Below are 26,037 nucleotides of genomic sequence, written 5' to 3' on the forward strand. Positions count from 1 at the left end.
TTCAAGATGCTCACGCAGAAGGGCATTCTCGAATGCGTCTGTCCCCAGGATTGGTTTGCAGCAATCAACCTGAAGGACGCGTACTTTCATGTCTCGATTCTGCCTGGCCACAGACCCTTCCTACGGTTTGCGTTCGAGGGTCGAGCATATTAGTACAAAGTCCTACCCTTCGGGCTGGCCCTGTTGCCCCGCGTTTTTACGAAGGTTGCGGAGGCGGCCATTGTTCCCCTCAAGGAACAGGGCGTTCGCATCCTCAACTACCTCGACGACTGGTTGATCCTGGCTAGCTCGCGAGAGCAGTTGTGCGAACACAGGGACATGGTTCTAGCTCACCTCAGCCGGTTGGGTCTTCGGGTCAACTGGGACAAGAGCAAACTCGCCCCCGGGCAGAGGATCTCTTATCTCGGTCTCGAGCTAGACTCGGTCGCCCGGACTGCGCGCCTCATCGAGGAGCGCGTCCAGTCGGTGTTGACCTGCCTGAGTACGCTCAAGCGCAGGACAGCGGCCCCACTGAAAGACTTTCAGAGGCTCCTGGGGCATATGGAATCTGCAGCCGCGGTCACGCCACTCGGATTGCTCCATATGAGGCTGCTTCAACACTGGCTCCGCGGCCGGGTCCCGAGATGGGCGTGGCAGCGCGGTACGCTCCGTGTCCCCGTGACACCGAGCTGTCGTCGCACCCTCATCTGGTGGTCAGACCCCAGAAGCATCTGAGGTCACTTCGTGCCATTCATGTCCCAGGTGTGCTCAACCGTGCAGCCGACGAGCTCTCACGGCAGCCTCCACTTGCGGGTGAGTGGTGGCTCCATCCCCAGGCAGTCCAGCTGATCTGGCAGCACTTCGGCGAGGCCCAGATAGATCTGTTTGCCTCCCCAGAAACTGCCCACTGCCAGTGGTTCTATTCCCTGACCGGCGGCACGCTCGGCATGGATGCCCTGACACACAGCTGGCCCTGGGGCCTATGCAAATATGCATTTCCCCCAGTGAGCCTTCTCGCACAGCTCCTGTGCAAGGTCAGGGAGGACGAGGAGCAGATCTTGTTAGTGGCTCCATACTGGCCCACTCGGACCTGGTTTTCAGACCTAATGCTCTTCATGACAGCCCCTCCCTGGCCGATTCCTCTGAGGAAGGACCTCCTGACTCAGAGACAGGGCACCCTGTGGCACCCGCGTCCCAACATGTGGAACCTCCACGTGTGGTCCCTGGACGGGATGCGGAGGTTCTGAGTGATCTCCCGCAAGCGGTCGTAGACACCATCACTTCCGCTAGAGTTCCTTCCACGAGGAGCCTCTATGCGTTGAAGTGGAACCTATTCATTGAATGGTGCTCCTCTCACCGAGAGGACCCCCGATCATGCTCGGTCAGATCTGTGCTTTCCTTCCTGCAAGAGGGCCTGGAGCGAAGGCTGTCTCCCTCCACCCTCAAGGTGTATGTTGCAGCTATCGCCGCACATCACCATGCAGTTGATGGCAAGTCCCTGGGGAAGCACGATCTGATCGTCAGGTTCCTGAGGGGGGCGAGGAGATTAAATCCTCCTCGCCCTTCCTCCATCCCCTCTTGGGATCTCTCCCTGGTTCTTACATCTCTCAGGGGTCATCCCTTCGAACCTTTGCAATCAGTCGAGTTAAAAGTACTGTCTGTAAAGACGGTCCTCCTGGTTGCATTGGCTTCACTCACCTGCATGCATTTTCGGTCGACGAATCGTGCCTGGAATTCAGGCCCGGTGACTCTCACGTCATCCTGAGACCACGGCCCGGATATGTGCCCAAGGTTCCTACCACTCCCTTCAGAGATTAGGTAGTGAACCTGCAAGTGCTGCCCTCAGAGGAGGCAGACCCAGCCCTAGCTTTGCTCTGTCCCGTCCGTGCTCTGCGTGTGTACGTAGACAGAACGCGAAGCTTCAGGACCTCAGACCAGTTCTTTTTCTGTTACAGAGGCCAGCAGAAGGGAAAGGCTGTCTCCAAGCAGAGGATGGATGAATCCCAGGGCATGCCTTGCCTGCTTGGGTTGAGAGCCCACTCCACCAGAGGAGTGGCCTCTTTCTGGGCGCTGGCTCACGGTGCCTCGCTGACAAATATCTGTTGAGCTGCGGGCTGGGCGACACCTAACACGTTCGCTAGATTCTATAGCCTACATATAGAGCCGGTATCTTCCCATGTACTCACTTCCTCCGCCTTCCCCTTCGGCTCGGACATTGCGGAGTGTCTGATGCCAGGCCAACGTTAGTTTTTAGACATCAAATTGACGTTAGGTTTTAGACATCAAATTGACGTCATTTTTTTGTTTACATCAAATTGTCGTCAATATTTTGACATGAAACTGACGTCAGTTTTTTGACATCAAATTGATGTTAGTTTTTAGACATCAAATTGACGTTCATTTTTAGACATCAAATTGACATCAGTTTTTTTTTTTTTTTTACATCAAATTGACGTCAATATATATTGACATCAAATTGACGTCAGTTTTTTTACATCAAATTGACGTCAGTTTTTTGACATCAAATTGACGTCAATATTTTGACATCAAATTGACATCAGTTTTTTGACATCAACTGACATCAAATTGACTTCAAAAAACAGGTCAAAAATGCAAATCAAACTGATATTTTTTATTTATTTATATATATATATAAATAAAATACTATAGTATAGATAGTTCTTTATGTATTTGATGATGTCAGATTAAGATGTCAGATTATGTAAAGATTATTTTGGCTAAAAGTGGATTACTGTGCGTTAATCCTCGCCTGCCTTGGGGGGGAATCAATGGAGAACCAATGAACAATTGGACTACAAACAGACTACAAAGAAAGAAACAGGAAACACTTCAACATAAAAGTCCAGGAATCCACACAGGGAATATGTAACCGAATCATTGCACACTGTGATACTGATCATATGAACTCCTCTGTGCAAAACGGACTGATTTATTTGCTTTATTTATTTATTTATTTCCGGTTAAAGCACAAGATTCTGTTTAGGACACTTTTTTGGGAATTTAAATTCCTTATAACAGTAGGCTTTTGAGATGTTAGAGGGGGAAAGCGTCCTCGCTATCCCATACTGCTTACTTTTAAACAATCTGTACCATGAATGTGTACAATTGTGATATTACTAAAAACAAGTACAAATGTAAATGTCTGCTGTCAATCCAGTTTGTCATGGACGTTGAGCCTGTTTTTGAACTTCACGTAAACACCCAGCAGATGGCGCTGCAATCATCTGAATGACTAATTTATACTTGCTGCTTTTATAATTTATAATTGTCCAAATGACTATCTACAATTTTTGCTTTTGCTTGACAAGAACTATTATTTTAATTTAACGTGCCAGATGTGTACAACCATATTTCATTAGTTATACTTCTGGACCTTTAGCTTTCTTGTCATTAGTGTTATAAATAGCCTAGTTCTTTTTATATTGCATTGGATTATTAGAGGATGCCTACCGCTTTAAGAGAACAAAGGTGTCCCTTATTTAGACATCCTTCCGTGAAGCAGCCTTTTTTAGAATGCGTAAATGTCTCGACATGCACTTTAGTGTATTACATACTTTCCATGGAAAATAAAAATAAAAAAAAGCTTCCTGGTTCATACAGGTAGCATAAAACAAAGGCCCTGTCATAACCTGTTAAAATTTCCCACTGAAAGACTCAAGTAATTACTCAAGACTCTGTTTCACCATTCTGAGGTTTTACTTTAGAAAAGTATAATCATAGCACTGTATTTACATTGCTCTTATTGAAAATATTTAGAGTGCTTTAGTTTGTATGTTAAAACACCATGGTGTACACAGAACAACTACATAAGACTACATACAAAAATAATGTAAGTTTTAAGCATGTGTCTATCATTTGACAGTATTGTTAAACAGGCTGATAAGTACTGTCTGTGAACTGTCCAAGCTAAGTTTTTTCCTGTTTAAGATTTTAACAAAAATATAACAGTCATCTATATCTAAATATATCATATATACAGACTTTTTCTTGTTTTTGTAAAAAAAAAAAAAAAAAAAAAAAAACAAACAAAAAAAACAATGCACAAAAGAAAAATCCTTCTTTTACAGACTGAGATATGAAATATATGCTCAGAAATGCCTTTTTAGCAATACAAAAATATGAATGACAGAAAAAGTAATACATGACCTCCTAGATTATTTAAGGCACAGAGCCTCTTTTTGTTGAATTTATGAAACATTTAATTACTAAACCGAAAGTTTCCTATTATTGGTGATACTTCCAAAGGAATGATACATTGTAACTGTACAGATGAATAAGCAAATACCTATCATTTGTTTTAGTGGCACTGTATGATAAGAACCGTCTTGGCCTTGTTACCATGCCTTTAAAATTTGCATTTGCAAATGTGACTCAGGGTCACATTTGACATTGTGTATGAAAAACTGTACAATAATAAAGAAAAATGAATGTCAAGAATAGTAATCCATGATGACCTCTTCAAGCATTTTAGACACTGCTCAAAGTCTTTGTGTAGAAACAGTGAAACCTAAATTGAAGGTCTTGAATTTGAGTCTACACAATGAACATTTGCATAGATCTTATTACTGGTCATATTTCTTTGTAACTGTAAAGGTTACATACAGAGATAATTCAATATTTCAGTTGTTTGCACCACAGCTAAACAGACTGATAGGAAGTGTCTATTTGAGTAATGGGTGAGAAATGCAAAGAAGAGGCCCATGTGGGATCTTGGCCAGTGCTGTGGGGGAATTTCAGTGCTCCACATTCATTAAGAGCTTGTTCGGTTCTGATGCTTGTGCTCCATTGTCCTTCTGTGCTCTTTGTTAAGCCTTCAAAAGCTTGATATCCATCATCACTTGGTGTGACGCTGCCATCATGGAGCATCAGAGAAGGATAAAGTGGATTTTTACTAGTGATGAGATTTTTCACAATGAACTTTTCATCAGAATCAGCATCATCTGAAAGGTTTAAACTAACATCTGCATCATTTCCCTGGTTCACAACACTGTTGAAGCACTGATATCCGTCTTCCAAAGCATCAATAGTGGGAAAGTTAAACTTGCTCTTGCTGATATCAGCACTCATAGAGGAGTTTTCCCTCTTGTCGGATTGACTGCTCAGCTGCTCCAGGAATGAAGAATCATCAGTGGCCGATTCCAAATACGTCATGTTGCTGAAAACCGATGAGCCAGAGCAGTTGCCCGAATCTCGGCTTGCGCGGTTGTGTTCTCTTGAGGAACTCTTGACTACCATCGTAGTGCCCTGATTGCTGGCTGTGTTGCTGGTAAAAAGAAGGGATTTGAAATCCTCCTCCAGGGCATGTTTGATGCGTGATGAGACGTTGATCGGACTGCAATTCTCCTCAAAGCCGGCCTGGCCGTAATCGTCTGCCGCCGACTCAACACTGTGGGAACTTTTCTCATTGGTTGCATCTACTGATGACGCTGAGATCCTGTAGAGAGACAAACATGTTGAGGCATTATTAATCAGAATTAGTCTGTCAGGGGTTTCTGAAGTTTTTGGGAAAACTTACAATTTCTTTTCCTGAAGTTCCAGTTTTGGAATCTCTACATGAATTGTGGAGAAGTTCATAATGGAAGGAGGCAAAATATGACCCTATTAAACCAAAGTGAAAAAAAAATAAATAAATAAAGGGTTATTGAGCATATAGATAACTATTTCAAGATAAAATAAATAGTTAACCAACAAACTACATATCTTTCTCCCACCTTCTCTTCTCCAAAACTGGCATCTACTTTTGGCTTGGAGATCTTGTCCCACCATTTTGTCTTCATCCTGTAATGAAGAAGTAAAGTGTGTCAGAACTGAATTTGTCAAGGATTCACAAAGGAATAGCAAAAATGTGAACTGTAGAATGATGGCGAGACACAAAACAGAGATCTCACCTCAAAACGCAGATGAACATAGCACAACTGATGAAGATTAAACCAACACACAGAGGTGGAACCAACGTTTTGACCATTTCATTTGGAGATGAGGCTGTGGAGCACATATAGATTGATCAGGATTATGAAAGAGCATTAACACACATGCAGGAATGAATCTGAGGACAAAATAGATAGACTTACGGCTGGTGAACTCAACTGGTGCGCTCTGGTCACTCAGTATCTTGTGTCCGTTATAGCTTGTGCTCATTCTTGCTGTCAGAATGTAGTCGGTGTTTGGCTGGAGATGTTTGCTCACAATATCATAGAATCCCGCTGAATTTGACGCATTGCTGTACACCTGTATGGACAATTTTTATTTTTACAATTCATCTATATGTGAATATCTGTGAATATATATAATCTATATATCATATTCTTACTGTTTTATCTTCTCCTTTAATCCTATAGCTCAGATGTATTTCCAAACTGTTTTTTAAATTTCCTGCAGGATAACTTGTGTACTTGTCATCCCAAGTTACATGAAAATTTCCATTTTCAGTCTTCTGCACTGATAAAACTGGAGTTTTCGGTTTGACTGCAGAAAATGAAAATCACATTTGTAAATGCGTCAGAGAAGGCTGGATGACACTTTTTTAATTTCAGAACATTCAAAAGTAATGGAAAAAGCCTAACAAGAACATATAGACAATAGTTATACTCACTGAAATCGTCTGTCATGAATGTTTTGCTTAATAAAACGTTTGTTCCTTCCAGAAGTGTAGTAGTGAACTTCTCTCCTAAAACAAACCCTTGGACTTCAACTTTACATTCACAACTGAGACTGTGATGACTCTCAAAGATGCATGTATATTCTTTTAACCTGCAATATAAGAGTTAATCATGTCAGTTGACTGCTAAATGAACAGTAATTACATTTTGTTACAGTTACAGATGAACTGAACAAACACTTACAAATCTGCTTCAGTATGTGTGATATTGAGTTTGTATCCAGAGCAACTTATGGGGCCGTCAGACTCCAAACTGCACTTCATTTCTGTCTCAAAGTCATTGAAACACTTTAAGTCCTTCACTGTGGGTTCTAGAGAGATTTTAGAGATGGGAAATAAAAGACGGGGTGAAATCACTATCACAAATGACCAAAGTAGAAGTTGTTTTGTTAAAGTAAAAGCTGTTTGACAGTAAAACACTGCGTAAAAATATAAAAGAGTTACATGTACATGACAAAAAATAATAATTTTAAAGTAAAATTTAACAGAACTGGTGTCATCTGAATCAGCATGTTCTTGTTTAATTTGTTATAAAACATCCCCATCAGCTTGTCATCAATATGTTTTAAATAAGTTAATTAATACTAAAAATATAATGTCTGAGAAGACGGGGAAAGCCATTACAAAGAGCTAAACATTGACACAATTGTGAGACTAACACACACACAGAGCAAAGTAGTTGAACGTGGATATTATTAAAGTAACAAAGTCACATACAGAACAAAGGCACATTCTTAACAAAACAAACACTTACCGTAACAATGTGTTTGGCAGATGAGTGTGAGGATGATCTGACAAAGAAGAAATGTGGAAAACATCCTGTTCGTCCTATAAAAGCACACAAATATAATCTCATACATCTTTAAACGATATATATATATATATATATATATATATATATATATATATATATATATATATATATATATATATATATAGCTTATGTAACAAGATAAAACGTTAAAATATGATTCCTGACAAAATACAGTTTTCATACCTTTTGACTGTAACTTTCTGACAATTCGTTGCTTCGTCCGTAAAGTAAAAATGAAAGAAAACGAATTAACTAACCACGCTGTAGACAAATTAATCACATGGGTTCAGTTACGAACTCACGAAAAGCCCAGACGAGTAGTTTAAACCGTGAAAAATAATGGTCTACCTCACACTTCCCTATTTGCCAGTATAACAGGGAACTCGTCAGAAGGGCGTATCGAACTTTCCTGGAACTCACGCAGCCGTTCTACTGTTCCACTGACTGATTCCCACCCTGCGCGTGACGTTCCTGACGGGCGCGCGCTCACTTTGATCTAGCCTCTACCACAGGAATAGGAAAGCACACCAGATGAATTCCACGGAAAACAAACAGAACAACTATCAGATAAACAAGATTATTCTTCGTTATAATTTGGTATTTACGAGGTAGTCTAACATAAAGGAAATTATTATGCAAGGCTCACAAAAAGGAAGCGCAAAATGAGACTGCATTTCAGAGAAAAATGCAAGTTCCCATTACTGTACTAAGTCTCATTTCAGTTTCAAAATGTCGAAAAATGACTGAAAACCTAAGTGATTATATAATTTATTTTTACATCTTTGCAACACAGTTTTAGGAGGGCGGACATAGGTTTATTTTTTAAATGTTTAAAAACATAAACAGCTTATGATTATTATTATTTTTTTTTAAATTAAAGTGATTATACAGGGAAAAAAGGTAACTTCCAACGCTGCCAGCCCCTTCAATCCAAGTGACGCCTTGTGGTTAAAAACGGTATGGAATTATTTTGCAATAATATAGCTACAAAGGCCATACTATGTGAATAGAGTTACTTTGTAAGGCACGAGATTATACATGGCATTCAAGCAATATCCCAGCAAACACAAAACAAACAGTTGTATTTGCTGGGAATGCCTTACATATGGGTTTTGATATAAAAAGTAGGCCTTCCAACCAGGTATTTATAGCTAATGAATTTAACTTTATGATGACAAAACATATTTGTGTTTTGCCTTTTATCCGTTTGTTTTAGATCATACTGAGCCTCTTATTCCATATGTTCAAGGAGTTTATGCCACCTTCTAGGCTAAATGTATTGCCAACTTCTGGAAAGGAAAATAAGGGACACTCAGAATATTTGTACTGTACCACACAATGAGTGTCATTTGAGTATCTGCAGTTAAGTATGTGTATAAAAGATGTATAAAAGGTTCTCAGACATAAACACATTTGGGTAATTTCATGCCAAAATCAACCAAATTTCAGAAACTGCTCAAATTTTTGAATTTCTTTTTTTTCTTTCTGAAGAAAGACAAACATAAATGAAGAAGAAAGCCAAAATATTAAATGTCACAGATGTATATTTACTGAGTAATCCAATATTTTATAGAGGGGGGTCAAAATTACAATTTTCACCTGAGAGTTGGAGGCAGATTACAGGGGGATAAAATGACTTTAGAACAACATCATTATTTTATTTTTACACAGAGATTGGTAGGCCTTTTAGTTAAATCTGTTGACTTTCGCAATCTTTGTTGCATTATATGCCAACAGTGACAGTTCAAAAATGGCAAAAAGCACTTCTTGTGTTTTTTGTATTCTGTAACTAGAGATATCTTAATATCCTTTTAGATTTTAATTCTTAACAAACTTTTCTTTTCTTAATTCTTAAGGACCAATATGGTTAATTTCCAGAGATAGGGATCTCAATGCGCCTCCATGAGTAAATTGGTACACATTTTCAACGGTCGCATTTTTCTGAAGAACAAATAATGTTGAAACTAGAAATGTATCTCGATTTTTTTCTATCAACACAATTGAACATTCCTGTCTGAGTGCCATAAATAGTATTTTCCCAAAGTTTGTGTGCCTGTAATTCTAAAATTCTAGTATTAAAGATATTTCAATATCAATATAACTTTTCTTTTGTAATCTTCATTTTAAAGGCCCTATAAAATGGTTAAATCCCATAGATATAATGTGGCTCCTTTGTTCAAAACTAGTCAAGTCCATTCCATTAAAACAGTCAGATTTGATGCACATGATCCTATTTTAGTTGCCTTTCTTCTACGATTTCATCTGAAAATAGTTTTTTCATCATTTGCCATGTATTAACGGTCTCAGTGCACTTTTCCACTATTCCAGTTAATGTCCCTCTTCTTTGTGGATATTGTTTTAAATGTGTATTGACATATTTCAAAGATGATTTTCAGGGTTAAAAATAAATAAATAAATAAATAAAAATAATGCAAAAACAATTCCTATAGCACACAGATATATACATAGGCCTATATATTTTTACACTTTGAATGCACCTTATACTGTTATAGTTTAATTTAAACAAACAACCAACATGTCCTTATTGTCATGCATTTTTTGTCAAATATTAGGCTATGAAAGGTTCTTTACACAAAACTATAAAGTTGCTTTCATATTTCAGAAAGGAACAAGATGCAAAACATACTGTAAATTAACATAAGTCACATTGTTTTTTATAGGCCTATTAAAATCTACAGTTGTCATACTGTCAGAAAACAAAGGTATGGTGCTTGTCACTGGGGAAGTACCCTAAGGTACCCAAAGGTGCTATTATGTACTTTTAAAGTACTAATATGTACCTTTAAGGTACTAATATGCACCATTTAGAGGTAGGTACTTTTGTACCTTAGCGTACTGCCCCCAGTGTCAAGCACCTTACTTTTGTTTTCTGACAGTGCAGTTGTCACTAAAGTATTATGATTTATATTAATTTAATATATACTTGATGGGTGGTAATATATTATATTAAAAGTATTCGTAAGTAAGTGTTGTCTGTCGTGTTTGATGATTTGCAGGTCATCCGAATTTAACGAATTTTCCCTGTTAAGTATGTAGGATGCAGTGTACACTGCGTGGGAACCCAAGCCACGTGATCGGAAGTATTGTTTCCAGTGGGAACGCGCGAATGTTGCACAAAATTGACAGCTCGGCGGCACAACTTTGAGAACAGGTATGTGAGGTGCAGATGAGTACTCTACAACAATAACTGTTTATTAACTGTTTTATGGTTATTAATAAGTCTGTCTCGGTCAGATTACGATGTCGGTGTTTGAATGCGTGGACAAACGCACGATTGATTTGATGTAGCATGAGGATGTCGTGCAACTTCGTGGCTTTTTTTGTAACGTTACATTCGTGCTAATACAACCGCAAGTTTGCATGTAAGTTATATCAACACAATCCCTAACCATAAAGAAGTGTCGAAAGACTGTTGTAAATAGACTGACATCTATAAACGTCAACAAACGTTCAAGCTACAAGCTATTGTAACAAAATAATGAGACCTAAAGATGAAGTACTATCTGAACCATCTTAAATGACTGCCTGTGTCCTATTCCCCTGGAAACATCATCATATTTTAACTATTGTTTAGTTCAATTTGATATAAAATGTCTTGTTGGGTTCTCCAACAGTCGATCATATTACCAGTAATCATGTTTGCCTGGTCAGTATTTGCAGGTTTGAGAAGTTTTGTTTATCAAAAAATGTATTTTTCCAGCTCAAGAGGACTTTAAGCAGGATGTCACGACCAATGGCAGACAGTCACAGGCGCTTCTTGCAGACCATGATGAGCAATGGCATCATCAGTGCATCTCAGGCTGAAGCGCTACACAAACACTGCTGTGAGACCCATGGAGGTATGAAGAAAACCCGCTGCCTGCAGTTCTGCTGGATCATTTGTTCATTATGTAATATTTGATTTGCACTAAAGGCAAAGTTAGTCTTTTGTTGATGTTTTTTGTGTCACACCTGGAAATTGAATGTCAGTTGTGTATCGGTGTCCTCTTTGAATTATGCATCTTTCTTGCATTTTTAGCACACTATGTGGCAGACCGATTAGATGATTTCATTAATGTCATCAATGCTCACCTTCAGCCATTGTTCATGTACATCAGGAAAGGCATGTCTGAAGAGAATGGACTCGAGTATTATGCCTTGGTTGGTTGAATCTAATCGATATGCACATATTCTTAATTTATGTGTCTGATATTATATTTTAATTATGCATTTTTATGTATTATTAATGTATATCAAAGCCACAACAGACATGACAAATACTTTTCATCTGTTATTCAGGTAAACATGACAGAGACAGACATAACAAGAATGGCGTCTGATTATGCAGATAATGAACTGGAATTATTCAGGAAAACGGTAGGTTTATTCACAGCAAAAACAATATAGCATAAATGAAACTTCAGAAAGTCAGCAATTACTCAGTTTCTTAGAAGACATGTTAAGGTTCTTTAGAGATATAATGTTTCAGCAAGTCTGCTTAATCAATTACCAAAGAAGCATGTCAAAATTATTCAGGAAAATAAGATTTTCTTATCAAGGTGATAAAATGTTGTGTAGCAAAAATGAGTACACCCTCCTAAAAGTTACTAAATAAAATAAAAAAAAAATTTTTGGTGTAAGTTTAAGACAATGTTTGATCAACAGGTAAATATGTTGAACCAAAACATTTGAAGAGAATTCAAGTAATTTCCTGACAATGAAAAGTGTTATGAATCATTCTCAGCCTTAATGCTGACAACAGTGGAAGCACTTGGGAGAGAACTGTCAGGAGACTTATTTCTTAGCACAAAAGAGGACAATGGTATTACAGAGGATTACCAAATCATTGTTTTAAGTGTGAAAATATAGCAAAGGTAACACAGAAATTCAAAAACAATGGACTTGTGACAAGGCCCCTGAAATAATCAGGCCTTCATTTTAAGCTTTCGTTTAGTGATGAGGGATTTTTTTGCTAGACAAAGAGCAGGAGAAATACTAAGCGAGTGTCTCAGAGCCAGTAAAAGCTATGAAAAGAGTGACTGTTTATCTCACAGAGTAAGATGCAGCCTGCAGAAATGACATGCATGGTTGTTGTTCTCAGTGGAACAAACTACTGTAGCCAAAGCACAATAAAGTCAGTTAGCCATTTCCAAAGCCATATTTACAAAATATAGATTCTGGGAATCAATACTCTGGTCTCATGAGACAAAATCAATCATTTTGGATCTAAAAGCATCCAGATTGTTATGGTGTTACTAGAGGAGGAGTACAATGAGAAGTGCCTGGTTCCCACAGTAAAGTTCAGTGGTAGTAAAGCTCTTATATAGGGATGTATGAGTGCTGAAGGTGTGAGGGAGTTGTGCTTTATCAATGCTGTCATGAATATTTTTTTTTAAATATTTATTTTATTTAAAGTTTGGAAGTTATATTAACAAACACAAATGCAAAAAACAGTAACCAACATAGGAAAACAAAATACACATATTACTCCACACACACAGAAGAAAAAGAAAAAGAGGAAACAAATCACTGGACTGCCTCAGTTAACAAATATATACATATATACAACATAATTATTAAAAACAAACATGAATGACAACATTCACAATTGTTTTATAAATCCAATAGTTCAGAAATATATATATATAAATATAAATATATAGAACACTACTTCATATATATATATATGAAGTAGAAGTAGAAGGGGAGGTTTACAAAATATAGAAGTTAAATTTCCAAGAGTCTCAATATGGGTCCCCATGTGGCTTCAAATCTTTTCTGCGAGGAGAGCTCACCAAACTAACTTCCATTTGGATAATGTATAGCATCTCATTCAACCACCTCTGAAAACAAGGGGCTTGTGGAGATTTCCAGTTAAGTAGTATCACTTTTTTGGCTGCAATCATGCCTACCACTAGAGCCTGTTGAAGAGAATGAGGAAGAGCGTCCAATACATCAGAATAGACAAAAAAAAGCCAGACTGTGGTCAGGTTGAATATTAATTTCGTAAGCACTAGAAAACTGTTAGACCAGAAAACATACAGAATAGGACAAAACCAACCTAAATGTGCCAGTGTCCCCTCAGCCCTATTGCATCGATCACACTGAGAAGATACAGAGGGAAATATTTTATTTAATCTAGTTTTGGAATAATGAATGCGATGTATATTATGTATATGTTTAATAGATTTTAGTTGTGCCATCTTTCCATGAATTGTATTAGTGATCATAAAGAAAATACATCTTTTGTATTTGTTCAGAGCGGGTGTACTTATTTATGCTGTGCACTGTGTGTATATATATATATATATATATATATATATATATATATATATATATATATATATATATATATATATACACACACACACATACATATACATTTGAGTGATTCTGAGAACATGAAGTTGAGTTACTGAGTTCAAATGGGGGAAAAAAATCAAATTGGCTCTTCTCTACTCTTTATATAAACGTTTAATAAACGTTGTCTGCAAGCGCTTACAAGCTTCTAACACTCTCTACTAGAATCTTAAGCCATTCCTTGTGTGCAAAAGCTTCCTACTTACTAATAGTCTTTGGTTTCTGTGCTTCCGCTGCTTTCATCAAATTTCACCAAAGATTTAAAAAGGTTTAAATCTAGAGACTGAGCAGGCCACTCAAGAACATACCCGGACCGATCCCTGAACCAAGATTTGGTAGACTTGCAAGTATATTTGGGATCAATGTCATGCTGGAGAGACCAATGAATCAGTGAAGCTTCAGTTTATGCACTGAAGGCATCTTTGCCAAAATGGCCTGATACTTCAACGAATCCATGACGCTGGTCACATGGTTGAGATTTTCACTTCCTGCAGCAGCAGCAAAGCACTACAATAACAGAATTGACCCACCTCCATGTTTGACCCTGTGGATGGTGTTCTGGTCATAAGTCATGCCTTTTTTTGTGTGTTAGACTTACTGCTGATCCATGGGCCCAGAAAGTTCCCATTTGGTCTCATCATTTTTCCAGAATTATCCAAATTCCTTTTAACATATTCAAATTAGCCTGTTTTGTGCTCTTGGTCAAGAGTGATGTTCTTCGAGGTGTCCCGGCGTTAAGTCGATGCATGTGCTGTGTTCTTATATTTTGCCCTGAAATTTTTTCACTCCTTTTATCAGGTCATCTAGCAAGTCTTTAGCAGTAAGTTTTTTTTCCAGCTCTCTGATCAAACATCTTATTCCTTATTCCTGATTTCATCTTATTGATGAAACTGCTTTTTCTTCCATGCCCTGGAAGGTTTGCTATGGTACCACCCATTTTAAACTTTCAAATGATACTGTCAACAGTGTCTCTAGGAGCTTTTAATGTTTTAGAAATGTTCTTGTAGCCATGTCCTTTTTTATGTAATAAAACAACTTTTGTGAGAGCTCTTTTGTCTTGGCCATATTTGCTACTTGAATTTAGCTAGCCAATTTTTTTTTTTTTCATTGTATTTTTGCGTCACATCTAAAGCAAATTAAGGCTACATTCAGGAAGCAGGCAAAAGTGGCCCAAATCAATTTTTTTTGCTCATTATGCGACTTAAATTTATTTTTTTCATAACTTTGTGAACAGCACAAACCACATTGAATCTGATCTTTTCGATTCTGATTTGGGACACTTCCATATGTGGTCCTAAATCAGATGCAGGTCTGATGTTTTGCAATTAAACCTCAGTCTGAACAGTCATATTGTAATTCATGCGACTTTTAGGTCACTCATTGGTCATAATTCCATGGTGATGAGAGTCACTCTTATATACCGTAGTTCTTTGGTCAGTCTGTGAATATTGAAGATGGATGTGAAGTTAGTCAGTGGAGGGACGATGAGCTGTTATACTCATCTGGGGCATCTGGGAAATAAATCAGAATTGTGAATGATGCATGTGAATGAAGGCTTGTACACTACCATACTAGTAAGTGATTTAGGGTTTAGGGTTGAATAATTATGACATAGCTGTATTATGAAAAAATCATATAACCGATCCTATAACTATAAAACGTTTTTGTCTAAATATCTCCTGCCATTTTGTTTCTTTGTTCAGATGGATCTGATTGTGGACTCTGAGAGCGGTTCTGCTTCCTCCACTGATATTTTAAATTGTGCCGACAGCCTCCGGACAAAGAAACTGAAGAAAAAAGAAACCGAGCAAGTCTTAAACAAATTTGTCCAGGACAAATGGTTAAATGAGGTATACATTTTAAGATTTATTGGTTTTTAAGTATTATTAATAATTTACTCACTACCCTCAAAAGCAATTAATTACTTTAAGCTAAAATTCTTTTGTTATGCTACTGTAGAAAGATGGTGAATACACTCTTAGTGTCCGCTGTGTTCTGGAGATGGAACAGTATATGCGCACAATCTACCAGGATCTCATCAAAGTGTGTCATGTGTGCCACAACATTGCCCTGCAGGTAAGGACATACACATGTGTAAAGGTCATGAACTTTTATTTATTGAAAAAATCCAAGCTTAATCCAAGCTTTATCTTCATCACTTGATGTGAACTGCAAGCAAGTAATTTTAAAAGGAAAAGCTAAAGTGATTATTATTTCCTCATAATTAGTTGAATTTTCTGTCACTTAAAGTGCCCTTATCATGGATTTTTGAAAATTACATTTCATGTAGTGTGTAACAGTTCTAAGTGAATGAAAACATCCTACAAAGTTTTAAATCTGAAAGTGCACCGTATATAAAGATATTGTCTCTCAAAAGTAAGAGTTGACTCTGTGTCAATTAAATGAGTCGTTTGTAAAACGAATCCCAAGCCGTTTCGTTGTGACATCACACTAGGAGAGGACAGTCTTTGGACAGGGTCATGGTGAATGAAATCATGAGAATCATGCCCTCAGTTGTCAAAAAAAAAACCAAAAACTCTGACATCCTGGCTTCGCACCAAGTGCAATGCTCCTGGGATAAGTATCGATATGTAAAGCTTGGGACTTTTAATAAGCCTGACATGGCTGACTTGTTGTGATTTACACTATTTCGTTATTTCCACTTAATTGAACTTACTTTTTATTATTCCAAATACATTTTTTTTTATAACGCTAATAACATTGCCATGTTGTCAACGAATACAATTTAGTTGAACTCTAATTATGTTATTACAATATAGTATAAACAGTTTGCTTTTACACACACAAGATGTTCTGTGCAATTTCATAATGACAGGGTTTGAAATGAAGACCTGTAAAATGCAGGTAAAAGCCAACCGATGTCAAATCAATACACTATGCAATTTGGCAGGTTGTTTCACAAATTATGCTCACTCAGTATGCTGGCGAAGTTAATGTAATCTGCGCAGCTTTAGCGCACATACTCAACTCATAAGTCAATATGAATATTAAATATAACTATAATATAAATATTGTATCTTTCTCACCTTTTTCACCCCTGATGTGTTTGCATCCCTGCACAAAGGATTGGGCCATCTGACCAATCAGAGCAGTGTAGGCTCACAGAAAGGAGGGGTTTAGAGAGACTGATTCTTTGAACTGCTTCTAACGAATCGTTTATGAGTTAAAATTCATTGAGGTGAAATTAGATGTATATTATGAGAAAACTAAAGTGTTTTTTGACCTTGCATGCATGTAAACCTGTTGTAGGAGACTCCCAAAATGATATTAGGAACTTTAAAAAGGCATAATAGGGGCACTTCAAGTTACATATATTGAAATTTTCCATAGGATTGACTTTTATGGCATTTTCAGGCATGAGAAACTGCAAACAAAATGTTTTCTTTTACATCCAGAGCCAAATGTGTGAAAACCCAACATGTGGAATCAAGATGCACCTCCCGTGTGTTGCTAAATATTTTAGAGCACGCAGTGACCCTCATTGCCCATCATGCAATGATTTCTGGCCTCACGAGATTCCAGGTGAGCTGTTATTAACATTGCTTCATCTTTCTTATATTTAACATGAACAACTGCAGAGTTTACTTCAGAAGGTTTTAGATATCAACGTTTTCATGTGTTTTTGTTTTCTTTCTAATTTGCAGAAATGCAGCGTTTCCAGTCACAGAGTTCACAAAATCTGCCTTCGTCATCTAAAGAGAACACTGCTCCCGCACCGTCGCGCCGGTCCAGAAGGTCGTAATCTCAAAGCCTGCTGGTCCTGCAGCTGTTATGGGGATAATTTCAAGTGCTTTCTCTTAAGATTCTAATATTGTTTTTACATGTGTTTTCTATTATTAAAGTATTGTTATTGAATAAGATTGTTCTCAATTTCACTTTTTTTTTTTGTGCAAATAAAAGAACGTTTCTCTGCTCTTGTATGGAAACTTTTGCTGTAGCTGTTGAATTTTAGCACATTTTGTATAGTTGCTTAGATAATGTATTTTGAGAAGCACGTTGTTCTTTCAGATTCCCCCTTTAAATGGAAAGTTGTGAAAATATAAAATTGCTTAATACTTAATCTTTAAAAAAAGATTACTTCCTCAAGTTATTAGAAATGTTCCAAATGTGGGTAACCATTCAGTTTAGTTCCCATAGATACTGTTCCTGTAGCTGCTGAACAGAACAATGTTTCAACATTTCAAAATTAAAAATATAATAAAATTATATTAATTTTATTTTACACAAATTAAGGCTTTAAAAAGGTCTTGTATCAGACATGCAGGTCTTAAATTCATAAAGTCGTGGCAGTAAATGGTGCATGCATTGCAAAAAATGAATATCTCTTGAGATGCAAATGTAACAATATGTCTTGAAAAATTTAACAAAATTGAGTTGACATTTTAAGGACCTGCAGGGACCCTGATGAAATGCATTGTCGTTTTGGATAAAAAAAAAAAAAAATGGCCAAATGGTTAAAAAAGTAGTACTTTTTAAGATTTAAGATTTAAAAGTAAGTGATAAAATTGAAATGATCATACTTCAGATACACCCTAATAGTGATTACATATTTAGCATTTGTACAAATTAAGACAATACAAGAAACTCTGTGCATGCTTATTTATTCAGTACAAATCAGGACCACCAAAAACTGACAGAAAAGCTGAGCTCAAGAGAGCGCACATAGTGCCAGTGCTGTAGTGGGATGAAAAGCACATCTCCGGGCCTGAGAACACACTCCTGATATGAGGCTCTAGAGAAGTCTGGAAACTTCACCAGGTCTGGATTCTCCACCTCCACCTGGTGGTGGTAAAGAAAACTCATGCTTTATGTTTTCTTATACACAGGCTGATTGTAGCCTGACTACGTCAGACTTCCTACTTCCGCTCAATTTCATTTCGCTTCTGTACTCAGTCTGATACAGCGTCAGAGCTTTGTGTTTGCCACCGGTCTGGAAACAGCCGGGCCAATCAACGAACAGAGGGCGGGCTGAGAGCCGTGACGTAGATGCTAAGCGCAGAGTTTTACATTGTAGGTTAGAGAAATCGAAAACCGAAACGACCGCGGAAATGGGAAACGAGACACGGGATGCAAACTTCGGGATGCATTAACTTCGCATAATCTGCAAAAGTCGTTTACAGCCATGTTCACTCCGGTATTTCGCTCACATCATCATGTGTTTACAACAGGTTTACAGTGGAAGTTCAATCATAGATTTGAGTTCGATGCATGATGTCTGTGCTTCGATGCGGCTGTACAGGCGGATAACATACGTCATAACTAAATGTATCTGATTGGCTTACGGGTAACCAATGATTTTAAACTTCAGACAAGCGTCCCCTAGCGAGAGAGAAAACACTTCTCTATTATGCCATTCCAGACTCTGTCTACGAAGCAAAGTGAAGTAGCAGAGTCTGGTATTACCAGGCTAGGCTGATTGGTCCTTTACATGCAATCTGCAAGCAATCACGTTACCGCATGAAACAAACTGATTGGCTTCTGCTGATCCTGTAGCCAATTTGCTTGCTCAACATTTAAAAATTTTGTTGCGCTCTGTCTCAATTGCCTGTATCCACTTTTGTGTCCTTAAATGCTCTTTTTTTTGGGTCGACAACTTAGTTCTGTTTTTTTTTTTTTAAGCTTGTTTGCTATACACCCTGTCACATATCAGGTTTTAGAGATTATTCTGTTTTTTTGTTACAAGTCAGAAATGAAAGGAGGGCAGCTTCACGCAATACAAAGTCAATGGAGAGGGTTAGACGGTTTCTCCCTGGTGGGCTTAGTTTTTAAGATAATGACGCGTGTCGCTTTGTCTCTATCAGAGTTCCTCTGAAACCCTCCACCTCCCCCAGCTCCACCTGCCTAGATCTGTTACTACGGGATTCATATTTGTGTAATTGTATGCAACAGCAGCATGTCTGTGTGTCTGTTAGCAGCATAAAGTCCATACTTGCTCTGCAGCAGTAATAAACAACAGCAAAGACCAAATACATTAACATTGCCATGTTCAATAACATGCTAAAACTATTAAGAGAGTTGTCATGATTAATATACATAAACTTCAGCTATATACAAGCAGTGTTGGGGAAAGTTACTTTTAAAAGTAATGCATTACAATAATCCTTTACTCCCTAAAAGGTAACTAATTAGTTACTTTTTCATGGAAAGTCATGTGTTGCATTACTTTTGTCTTTTCTCATTTGGACTGGGCTGGCTGTTTGTTTTTTTTAACAGCAATTTTTGGCAGATGTAAAGGCCGTTCCACACCAAAAGGGAAATGACTAAGCTTCAGGCTGAAGGAAATGCAAATTCATGCCTGTACAGTAAAGGGCACAGCTCAAACAAAGAAGCCTTTCAGGTGTGCTGCAATTCTGGACTACAGAAGTACTAGACACAGGAGAAGTAGTAAATGAGTAAATGTATGCTCACATTTAGTCACAACAACTTTCATGTTTATACAGCCACACAACACGTCTGCACTTACTCACGATTTCTCTCAACATGGAGACAGAGCTGTCAGTCAATAAATTGTAAAACTAACTACATACTTATTTAAAAAAGTAACTCAGATATTTTGTTGTAAATTTAAACGTAATGCATTACTTTACTAGTTACTTGAAAAAAGTAATCTGACTATGTAACCTGTGTTACCCCCAACACTGTGTACAAGAAACTTCATCTGTCATAAAGTAAGTCTTCTACCTGACTAGTGTTGTGCAGTAACTGCGACTGATGCGGATAGAGATTTTTTGTTTCATCTGGGCTGTAGAGTCGGATGTATTTCCTTCCAACCACCTGACATTCAAAAACAAAAGCAGAAAGCAATGAAACAGGAATCAAAAGCCTTCCATTTCAAATGCCAAATGAACCATTTGTCTTGTGTTTACCTGTGCCAAAAAATTCTGTTGAGGATCCTGATGGAGAGGAGACACAGTCCCTCCAGGCCCAAACCAGGCATTAATTGTAATGTCATCCTCATCTCCTTCTCCAAGACAACAATAGTCTGGGATACGAATATCTTCTTTTAGCTCTGGAACCTATCAGAATGAGTAACAGCCAAAGTTATAGCTACTGCTTTTGAATGATGCTACATCCATTAGGAAATGTCCAAGTCCCAGAAGACTGCCATAGCATCCTTGGATGGATGTAAGTTTATTATAGGAGATCTCAAAAACAAAAGGAACCTATAAAATAGCATAATAGTGGCACTTTAATATGAGAAAGTTAAAGGTGAAGTATCTAGATTCTGCTCATCTGGCGGCACCAAAAAGAATTGCAAATGTGTCGTTCATGAACGATTCGCTCAATTTGAACAAATCTTTAATATGACTCGGAAACATCCAGTTGTCTCATCGAGAGGTTTGTTAATTTCGAGTTGAACGCAGGTGTGCAACATCCTATAGGTTCTGTACAGGAAACAATTGATTAGTTCACCTCTCGAGTCTTTGAGTACGAGTTGTTCGATCATCCCGTGACAGCCACAAAGACTATAATGCAGTCTGTACTGGAAAGAGAAATGATTAGTTCACCTCTCGAGTCTTCGGGTCTGAGTTGTTCGTTCTTTTGTCATGTGACGTGGCAGCTGTATTTGATACATAAATTAATTAATAATTCCCAAACTTCCTTACAAACATGGGTAGTAAGTTTTTTTTAACCTCTTACAGTTATGCGATGCATTTATGGTCTCAAATTGTAGCTTATTATTTCTTACAATTTGTGAATTTCTGTCATGATGCTTATATTCCATAACACTGAATGTGGTAATAAAGAGTTTGTTTACTTTAAACTTTACCCTTATTGCAGGGAAAAATCACTTTGATAAAGCAAATATTCCTACATATAACAACAACATACAGTTGTAATACTAATGTCCTGTTGTTTGTTGAAAGATACTGAGCTGGAAGCGGTCCCGTGTCAAAAGAACGAAGGACTCGAGAGGTGATCTAATCAATTCTGTTTCCAGTACAGACTGCATTGCTTCAGCTTTTGCAGATATGACGTGACAAAAGAACAAACAACAGATCAGGATGTGAGGTTAACAAACAGCATAGCCTGAAGCAATGAATTAATCATTTCCATTTGTCATAATTTGGCCAGTTTTTTTCTTATTCAAAATATGATCAACGTCATGAAAGTAGATGTGTTGGGGAATTTGGCTATTAACATGTAACATTTTAATTATATTATGCTGAAATGACTCAAAAAAAAAAAGAGATTCAAAGAGTCAGTAAAATGATCCGAACTTCCCATCACTGCAACTGACCTGATCAAACAACTGATGCTGAGCCAGATATCCCACTCCCTCCTTCGCCTGTGAGAAAATAAGCAAAAATAATAATTACAGACAAAACTTTACAGCTTCTCTAGGCAAAAGTAAAAAAACATAGTATCTTATGATGAAATTTGCCTTACAGTGCCTATAATGTAGCGGTCTATGAAGTCATTCACTGTAATGAGCTTTTGTGACCACTCTTCATCAGTGTACTTGGATCCCACTTCAACAGGTACCGTCCGGCAGCCGGCGACAGCTCTTAAGTAGTCTATGCTTAGAGAAAGTGAACAGTACAGATGTTTTAAAGGATACAATCTAGAAATGCAATGAAAATGACCTATTAATTGCCATTAAAGTGAAATTACTGAACCTAAACATATGAGCTTGGTAGAAATGCACATTTTAGAAGAAAATTTCAGACGGCACTTAGAGGCTTTTGCATCTGAAGTCTTCATATTTTATCAGTACCTCCATGGATGCTCTGTGAAGGCCGGCCAGTGGTCAGTTATTCCCTCTATAATCACAGGCCGTTGAAGATCCAGGAAATCTGATCTGAAGCGCTCCAGGGACGGACACTGAATCCTTGGCACTTCTTGAGCAGGGTTTATTACAGGCTCGCACACACAGTCCCGTTTCATTTTCTGTTTGTAGAGAAGCTTTATAAGTGAATAGTGTATAGCTGAATAATGTAACATTCATACAAGGAACAACATTAGAACAAGGTTTCAAAGGAGCATGACAGGATTTAGCCAAAGACGACAAACATCTGGATCAACATATTTTGTTAGTTCTGGAATAAGACCAAACCCTATCCAATCAGAGGGAAAAAATACCCGCCGCCTTCTGCTTGTGCAGGTGCACCACTATTTCTGTTTTATAATTTTAAACAATAATATATTTGTAAATGCATAATTTTAAAATATATTTTACATGCATAATTTTATCATATGTTGAGTTTTCTTTACAAATCATTTTTTGAACAATAGCTGAAATTTACAAAGCTATTAATAAATGTTTTTGCTCAAAAATAATAACATCCATGGCAAAACATTACTTAATTACTACAATTAAAAAATTGATCCAAGAACAGTTGCTATTGTTAACTCTAAAACTATTAAAAATTGTTCTTGTTAACTGAAATAAAGCTAGAATAAAACAAATTATATATATATATATATATATATATATATATATATATATATATATATATATATATATATATATATATATTTTAGATTTAAAACTTATTTAAATTTAAATGAAAATTATAAGTGTTGCCTTGGACACTAATTATTACTAAAACTGAAAAAGAAAATTCAAAGCTAAACAAACATGTAAAAAAACTACACAAAAGCACATACAATTACTAAAACAAACCAAAAATATAAAAATAGAAGCAAATTCAAAATATTAATAAATACTAAAATAACAGTGTACATATCATTCATAAACTATCACTCTTCTTTTCCCTTCAGGAGAGATGACTTCACCTTTGAACAGGGTTCTTCACTCTTCTTATTGTTTGGACTCTTCATTTTCATTTTACTTCTTAAGATACCAACAAGTCTTTGCAGAATGTTGTCCATGATAGCTGCTCCCATTAACAAACTCATGTCACAAGTCTTAATGGCCTCCTGGATGATGTTGCATTGAGATGGATCACCATGACACAAACTCAAGACTTTGAATAAGCAGCCGTAAGAGTAAACTCTCCTCCACTCCTTGTCCACATCTCTCCATGTCCCAGTGTTAAGCTTCTCCCAGGAGTAATCTATAATGATTTGAGCTCTTTCGGCTGAAGCTGGGCAATCTGATGAACGGTACAGCTGATCTCTGGCCAGCTCAAGAACATTCAACACGCTGGATTCAATCTTTTCACTAAAGTCAAGTGGGAATTCAGACACTGTCGAGGGCAAAACAGCTCGAACATCAGGCCAGATTGGAGCCATGAGCAGAAGAAACTTTTGTAGATCACCTGTAATTGTTTTCTGATGGATGATCTGGTGAAAAGCGACCACAGAAATAGGTTACATGCTTGGGAGAGGAACAACTAGGATACTGCTCATGGTATGGAGATGATAAATAGTATTTATTCATATTTGTCACAACAAATAATTAACAGCGCTTAAAAGACAATATACACAACTAGCGCCAATTGCATCATAAATGGGTAATTTATGTCAAAAGAGAAGCATTAAAACGAAAGGTAGTAGCGCTTTCGTGTAAGGAGTTGCGCCTGGTTATAATGTCCGGCTAGAAACACAGACGACAATCAACGTTCCGCTCCGGAACGCATTGCGTTGATGTAAGAGTTTTGTCTGTAATTGTTTATTAAAAACATATTCCAGAACTAACAAAAGATGTTGATCCAGGATTTGTCCTATTTGTCTAAATCATGTCAAGCTACTTGTTTTTTTTTTTTTCTTTCTTTCTTTCTATAAATAGCTCATCTTGGTAGAAAGCTAAATAGGCCAGCAAAATACTAATAACTACTATTATTCCTTTTAATTATACGAATGTCTCACGTATAAAACGTATACAAATGTATAAAGCTGATCAGAGATCAGTCCTTATGGAAGTTTATTAATGCCAAATGTTTTTGAAATAAAAAGTTTGTTGAATTGCACTAATTGGATTTTAATGCATTGCATTTTTAGGGCTTGCATTTTTATAGGCTAAAATTCAACATGGTTGTATAAGCTGTGAATATTTCAATTCAAAACATTTGGACATTAGTGGACGTCAAATTGACATGAAAAATTGACGCCAATTTAATGTCTTTTTTTCGACATCAATTGACCCGTCGCAAAGACTCGCCCCCCTTAGTTACTATTATGCTATTAGTCCGACAAGCCATGGTGCTGTCATGCCACACAGAGTGAAAAATACATCACAGAGCAAAGAGGAAACTGACAAACGCGTCGACAGACAAGACAGAGGTTACTTATGAAATTAAACAAAGTCCCAGCTTTCAAATTATGTAATTTTTTTAAGAATAAAAAACGTTTTGTGGCTCTTTAATGTGTCGTGACAGATTGCTGTAGCTCCTAAGATCAACAGGATTGTGAACCGTTCATCTCTTCCTACTAGTTAATTTATAGCATCAAATAAACATGAATGAACATGAGAATGAATGTTGTTTCAAGCACAGAAAGAAGTCAGTACCCACCATTTTTCAAGTTTAAGTCCACCGAGGTTAATCTTCCTGACTGCTTTGTCGGACAAAATGGAGGATTCTGCGATGTCTTTTTTTTTTTTTTTTTTTTTTTTTTTTTTTTACATCAATTGGACATCAGTGAATGGATATCAACAATGTCCAACAGCGTTTTTGAAAATCTACCCTACCTTTAAAGGAACTTGTACACCTTCACAGTTTTGTATTATTAGAATGGCAGTGGCTAAATGCTTTGCATATTGTACTAGGCAGATGTGTATTTCCGTGCGTGTTTTTTATTGTGGCGACTTGCTTGTTGACTTTATCCTGCTGGTGTGGCTTGGAAGAAATAGAGAGGATTACTGATCTAGGTGGTTATCCATGCTTGTTTAGAGAGCTTTAATTATTTTGTGGATTGCTACAGTATGTTAGTATGAGTGATGGTGGCTGAAAATCTTGTAATTAATGCTGTAGTTTAAAATGTCTTAAAATGAGTGATACAAGTTTTTGTACGGAGTCATTGCCCCCATTTTTCATGAGCTGAACTCAAAGATCTAGGACTTTTCCTATGTACAAAAAAGGCCTATTTCTCTCAAATATTGTTCACAAATATGCCTCCATCTCCCGTCTCCTCACACTCGCCTGGTTATCTTCCTAACCAGAATACGGGGGAGTACTCTGGGTTTGGGCCAAATACCAAGCTCGGAGCCCTCTTCCCGGACAGCACGCATACCATTTACTTATCTGACTTATTTGTAAGTGTGAACTCGTGAATCTAC

At 37.4% G+C, this 26,037-nt stretch overlaps 3 protein-coding genes across 4 annotated transcripts; 1 reads left to right on the forward strand and 2 right to left on the reverse strand.

The window, feature by feature from the left end:
• Positions 1–3,677: 3,677 nt before the first annotated feature.
• Positions 3,678–8,011, reverse strand: LOC125270099. Its single transcript, XM_048193341.1, has 10 exons — positions 7,656–8,011; positions 7,413–7,486; positions 6,843–6,969; positions 6,593–6,750; positions 6,311–6,465; positions 6,072–6,228; positions 5,889–5,982; positions 5,712–5,778; positions 5,516–5,598; positions 3,678–5,434 (listed from the first exon to the last, which is right to left on the reverse strand). The coding sequence occupies exons 2-10, from the start codon at positions 7,474–7,476 to the stop codon at positions 4,639–4,641; spliced, it is 1,701 nt and encodes a 566-aa protein (XP_048049298.1). The 5' UTR covers positions 7,477–7,486; positions 7,656–8,011; the 3' UTR covers positions 3,678–4,638.
• Positions 8,012–10,505: 2,494 nt separating this feature from the next.
• nsmce1 (NSE1 homolog, SMC5-SMC6 complex component) lies at positions 10,506–17,711 on the forward strand. Of its 2 annotated transcripts, none has more exons than XM_048193364.1 (8): positions 10,506–10,644; positions 11,194–11,332; positions 11,512–11,633; positions 11,772–11,849; positions 15,536–15,682; positions 15,792–15,908; positions 17,249–17,375; positions 17,498–17,711. In XM_048193364.1, exons 2-8 carry the CDS (start codon positions 11,215–11,217, stop codon positions 17,593–17,595), a joined length of 807 nt encoding a protein of 268 aa, XP_048049321.1. In that variant the 5' UTR covers positions 10,506–10,644; positions 11,194–11,214; the 3' UTR covers positions 17,596–17,711. The 2 variants fall into 2 exon arrangements, with proteins under 2 accessions (XP_048049321.1, XP_048049330.1); XM_048193373.1 differs by lacking the exon at positions 10,506–10,644 and adding an exon at positions 10,651–10,855.
• Positions 17,712–18,438: 727 nt separating this feature from the next.
• Positions 18,439–25,334, reverse strand: kdm8 (lysine (K)-specific demethylase 8). Its single transcript, XM_048193354.1, has 8 exons — positions 25,274–25,334; positions 23,595–24,104; positions 22,573–22,745; positions 22,245–22,377; positions 22,096–22,143; positions 20,720–20,869; positions 20,535–20,627; positions 18,439–18,632 (listed from the first exon to the last, which is right to left on the reverse strand). Exons 1-8 carry the CDS (start codon positions 25,274–25,276, stop codon positions 18,468–18,470), a joined length of 1,275 nt encoding a protein of 424 aa, XP_048049311.1. The 5' UTR covers positions 25,277–25,334; the 3' UTR covers positions 18,439–18,467.
• Positions 25,335–26,037: the final 703 nt, after the last annotated feature.

This window comes from Megalobrama amblycephala, linkage group LG1, assembly GCF_018812025.1.
Source record: "Megalobrama amblycephala isolate DHTTF-2021 linkage group LG1, ASM1881202v1, whole genome shotgun sequence".
NCBI lineage: Eukaryota > Metazoa > Chordata > Actinopteri > Cypriniformes > Xenocyprididae > Megalobrama > Megalobrama amblycephala.

Bases quoted from the DNA above. Each gene is read 5' to 3' on its own strand.
- LOC125270099 (XM_048193341.1), bottom strand. From the start codon at position 7,476: ATGTTTTCCACATTTCTTCTTTGTCAGATCATCCTCACACTCATCTGC. The intron at 6,970-7,412 runs GTAAGTGTTTGT...AAATCTCTCTAG, and splicing joins CTGCCAAACACATTGTTACG to AACCCACAGTGAAGGACTTA. The intron at 6,229-6,310 runs GTAAGAATATGA...TTGTCCATACAG, and splicing joins TTAAAGGAGAAGATAAAACA to GTGTACAGCAATGCGTCAAA.
- nsmce1 (XM_048193364.1), top strand. From the start codon at position 11,215: ATGTCACGACCAATGGCAGACAGTCACAGGCGCTTCTTGCAGACCATG. The intron at 11,634-11,771 runs GTTGGTTGAATC...TCTGTTATTCAG, and splicing joins GACTCGAGTATTATGCCTTG to GTAAACATGACAGAGACAGA. The intron at 11,850-15,535 runs GTAGGTTTATTC...TTCTTTGTTCAG, and splicing joins TGGAATTATTCAGGAAAACG to ATGGATCTGATTGTGGACTC.
- kdm8 (XM_048193354.1), bottom strand. The intron at 22,746-23,594 runs GTGAAGTCATCT...CTCTACAAACAG, and splicing joins GTGAAGAACCCTGTTCAAAG to AAAATGAAACGGGACTGTGT. The intron at 18,633-20,534 runs GTAGAAGACTTA...TACCACCACCAG, and splicing joins TACTGCACAACACTAGTCAG to GTGGAGGTGGAGAATCCAGA.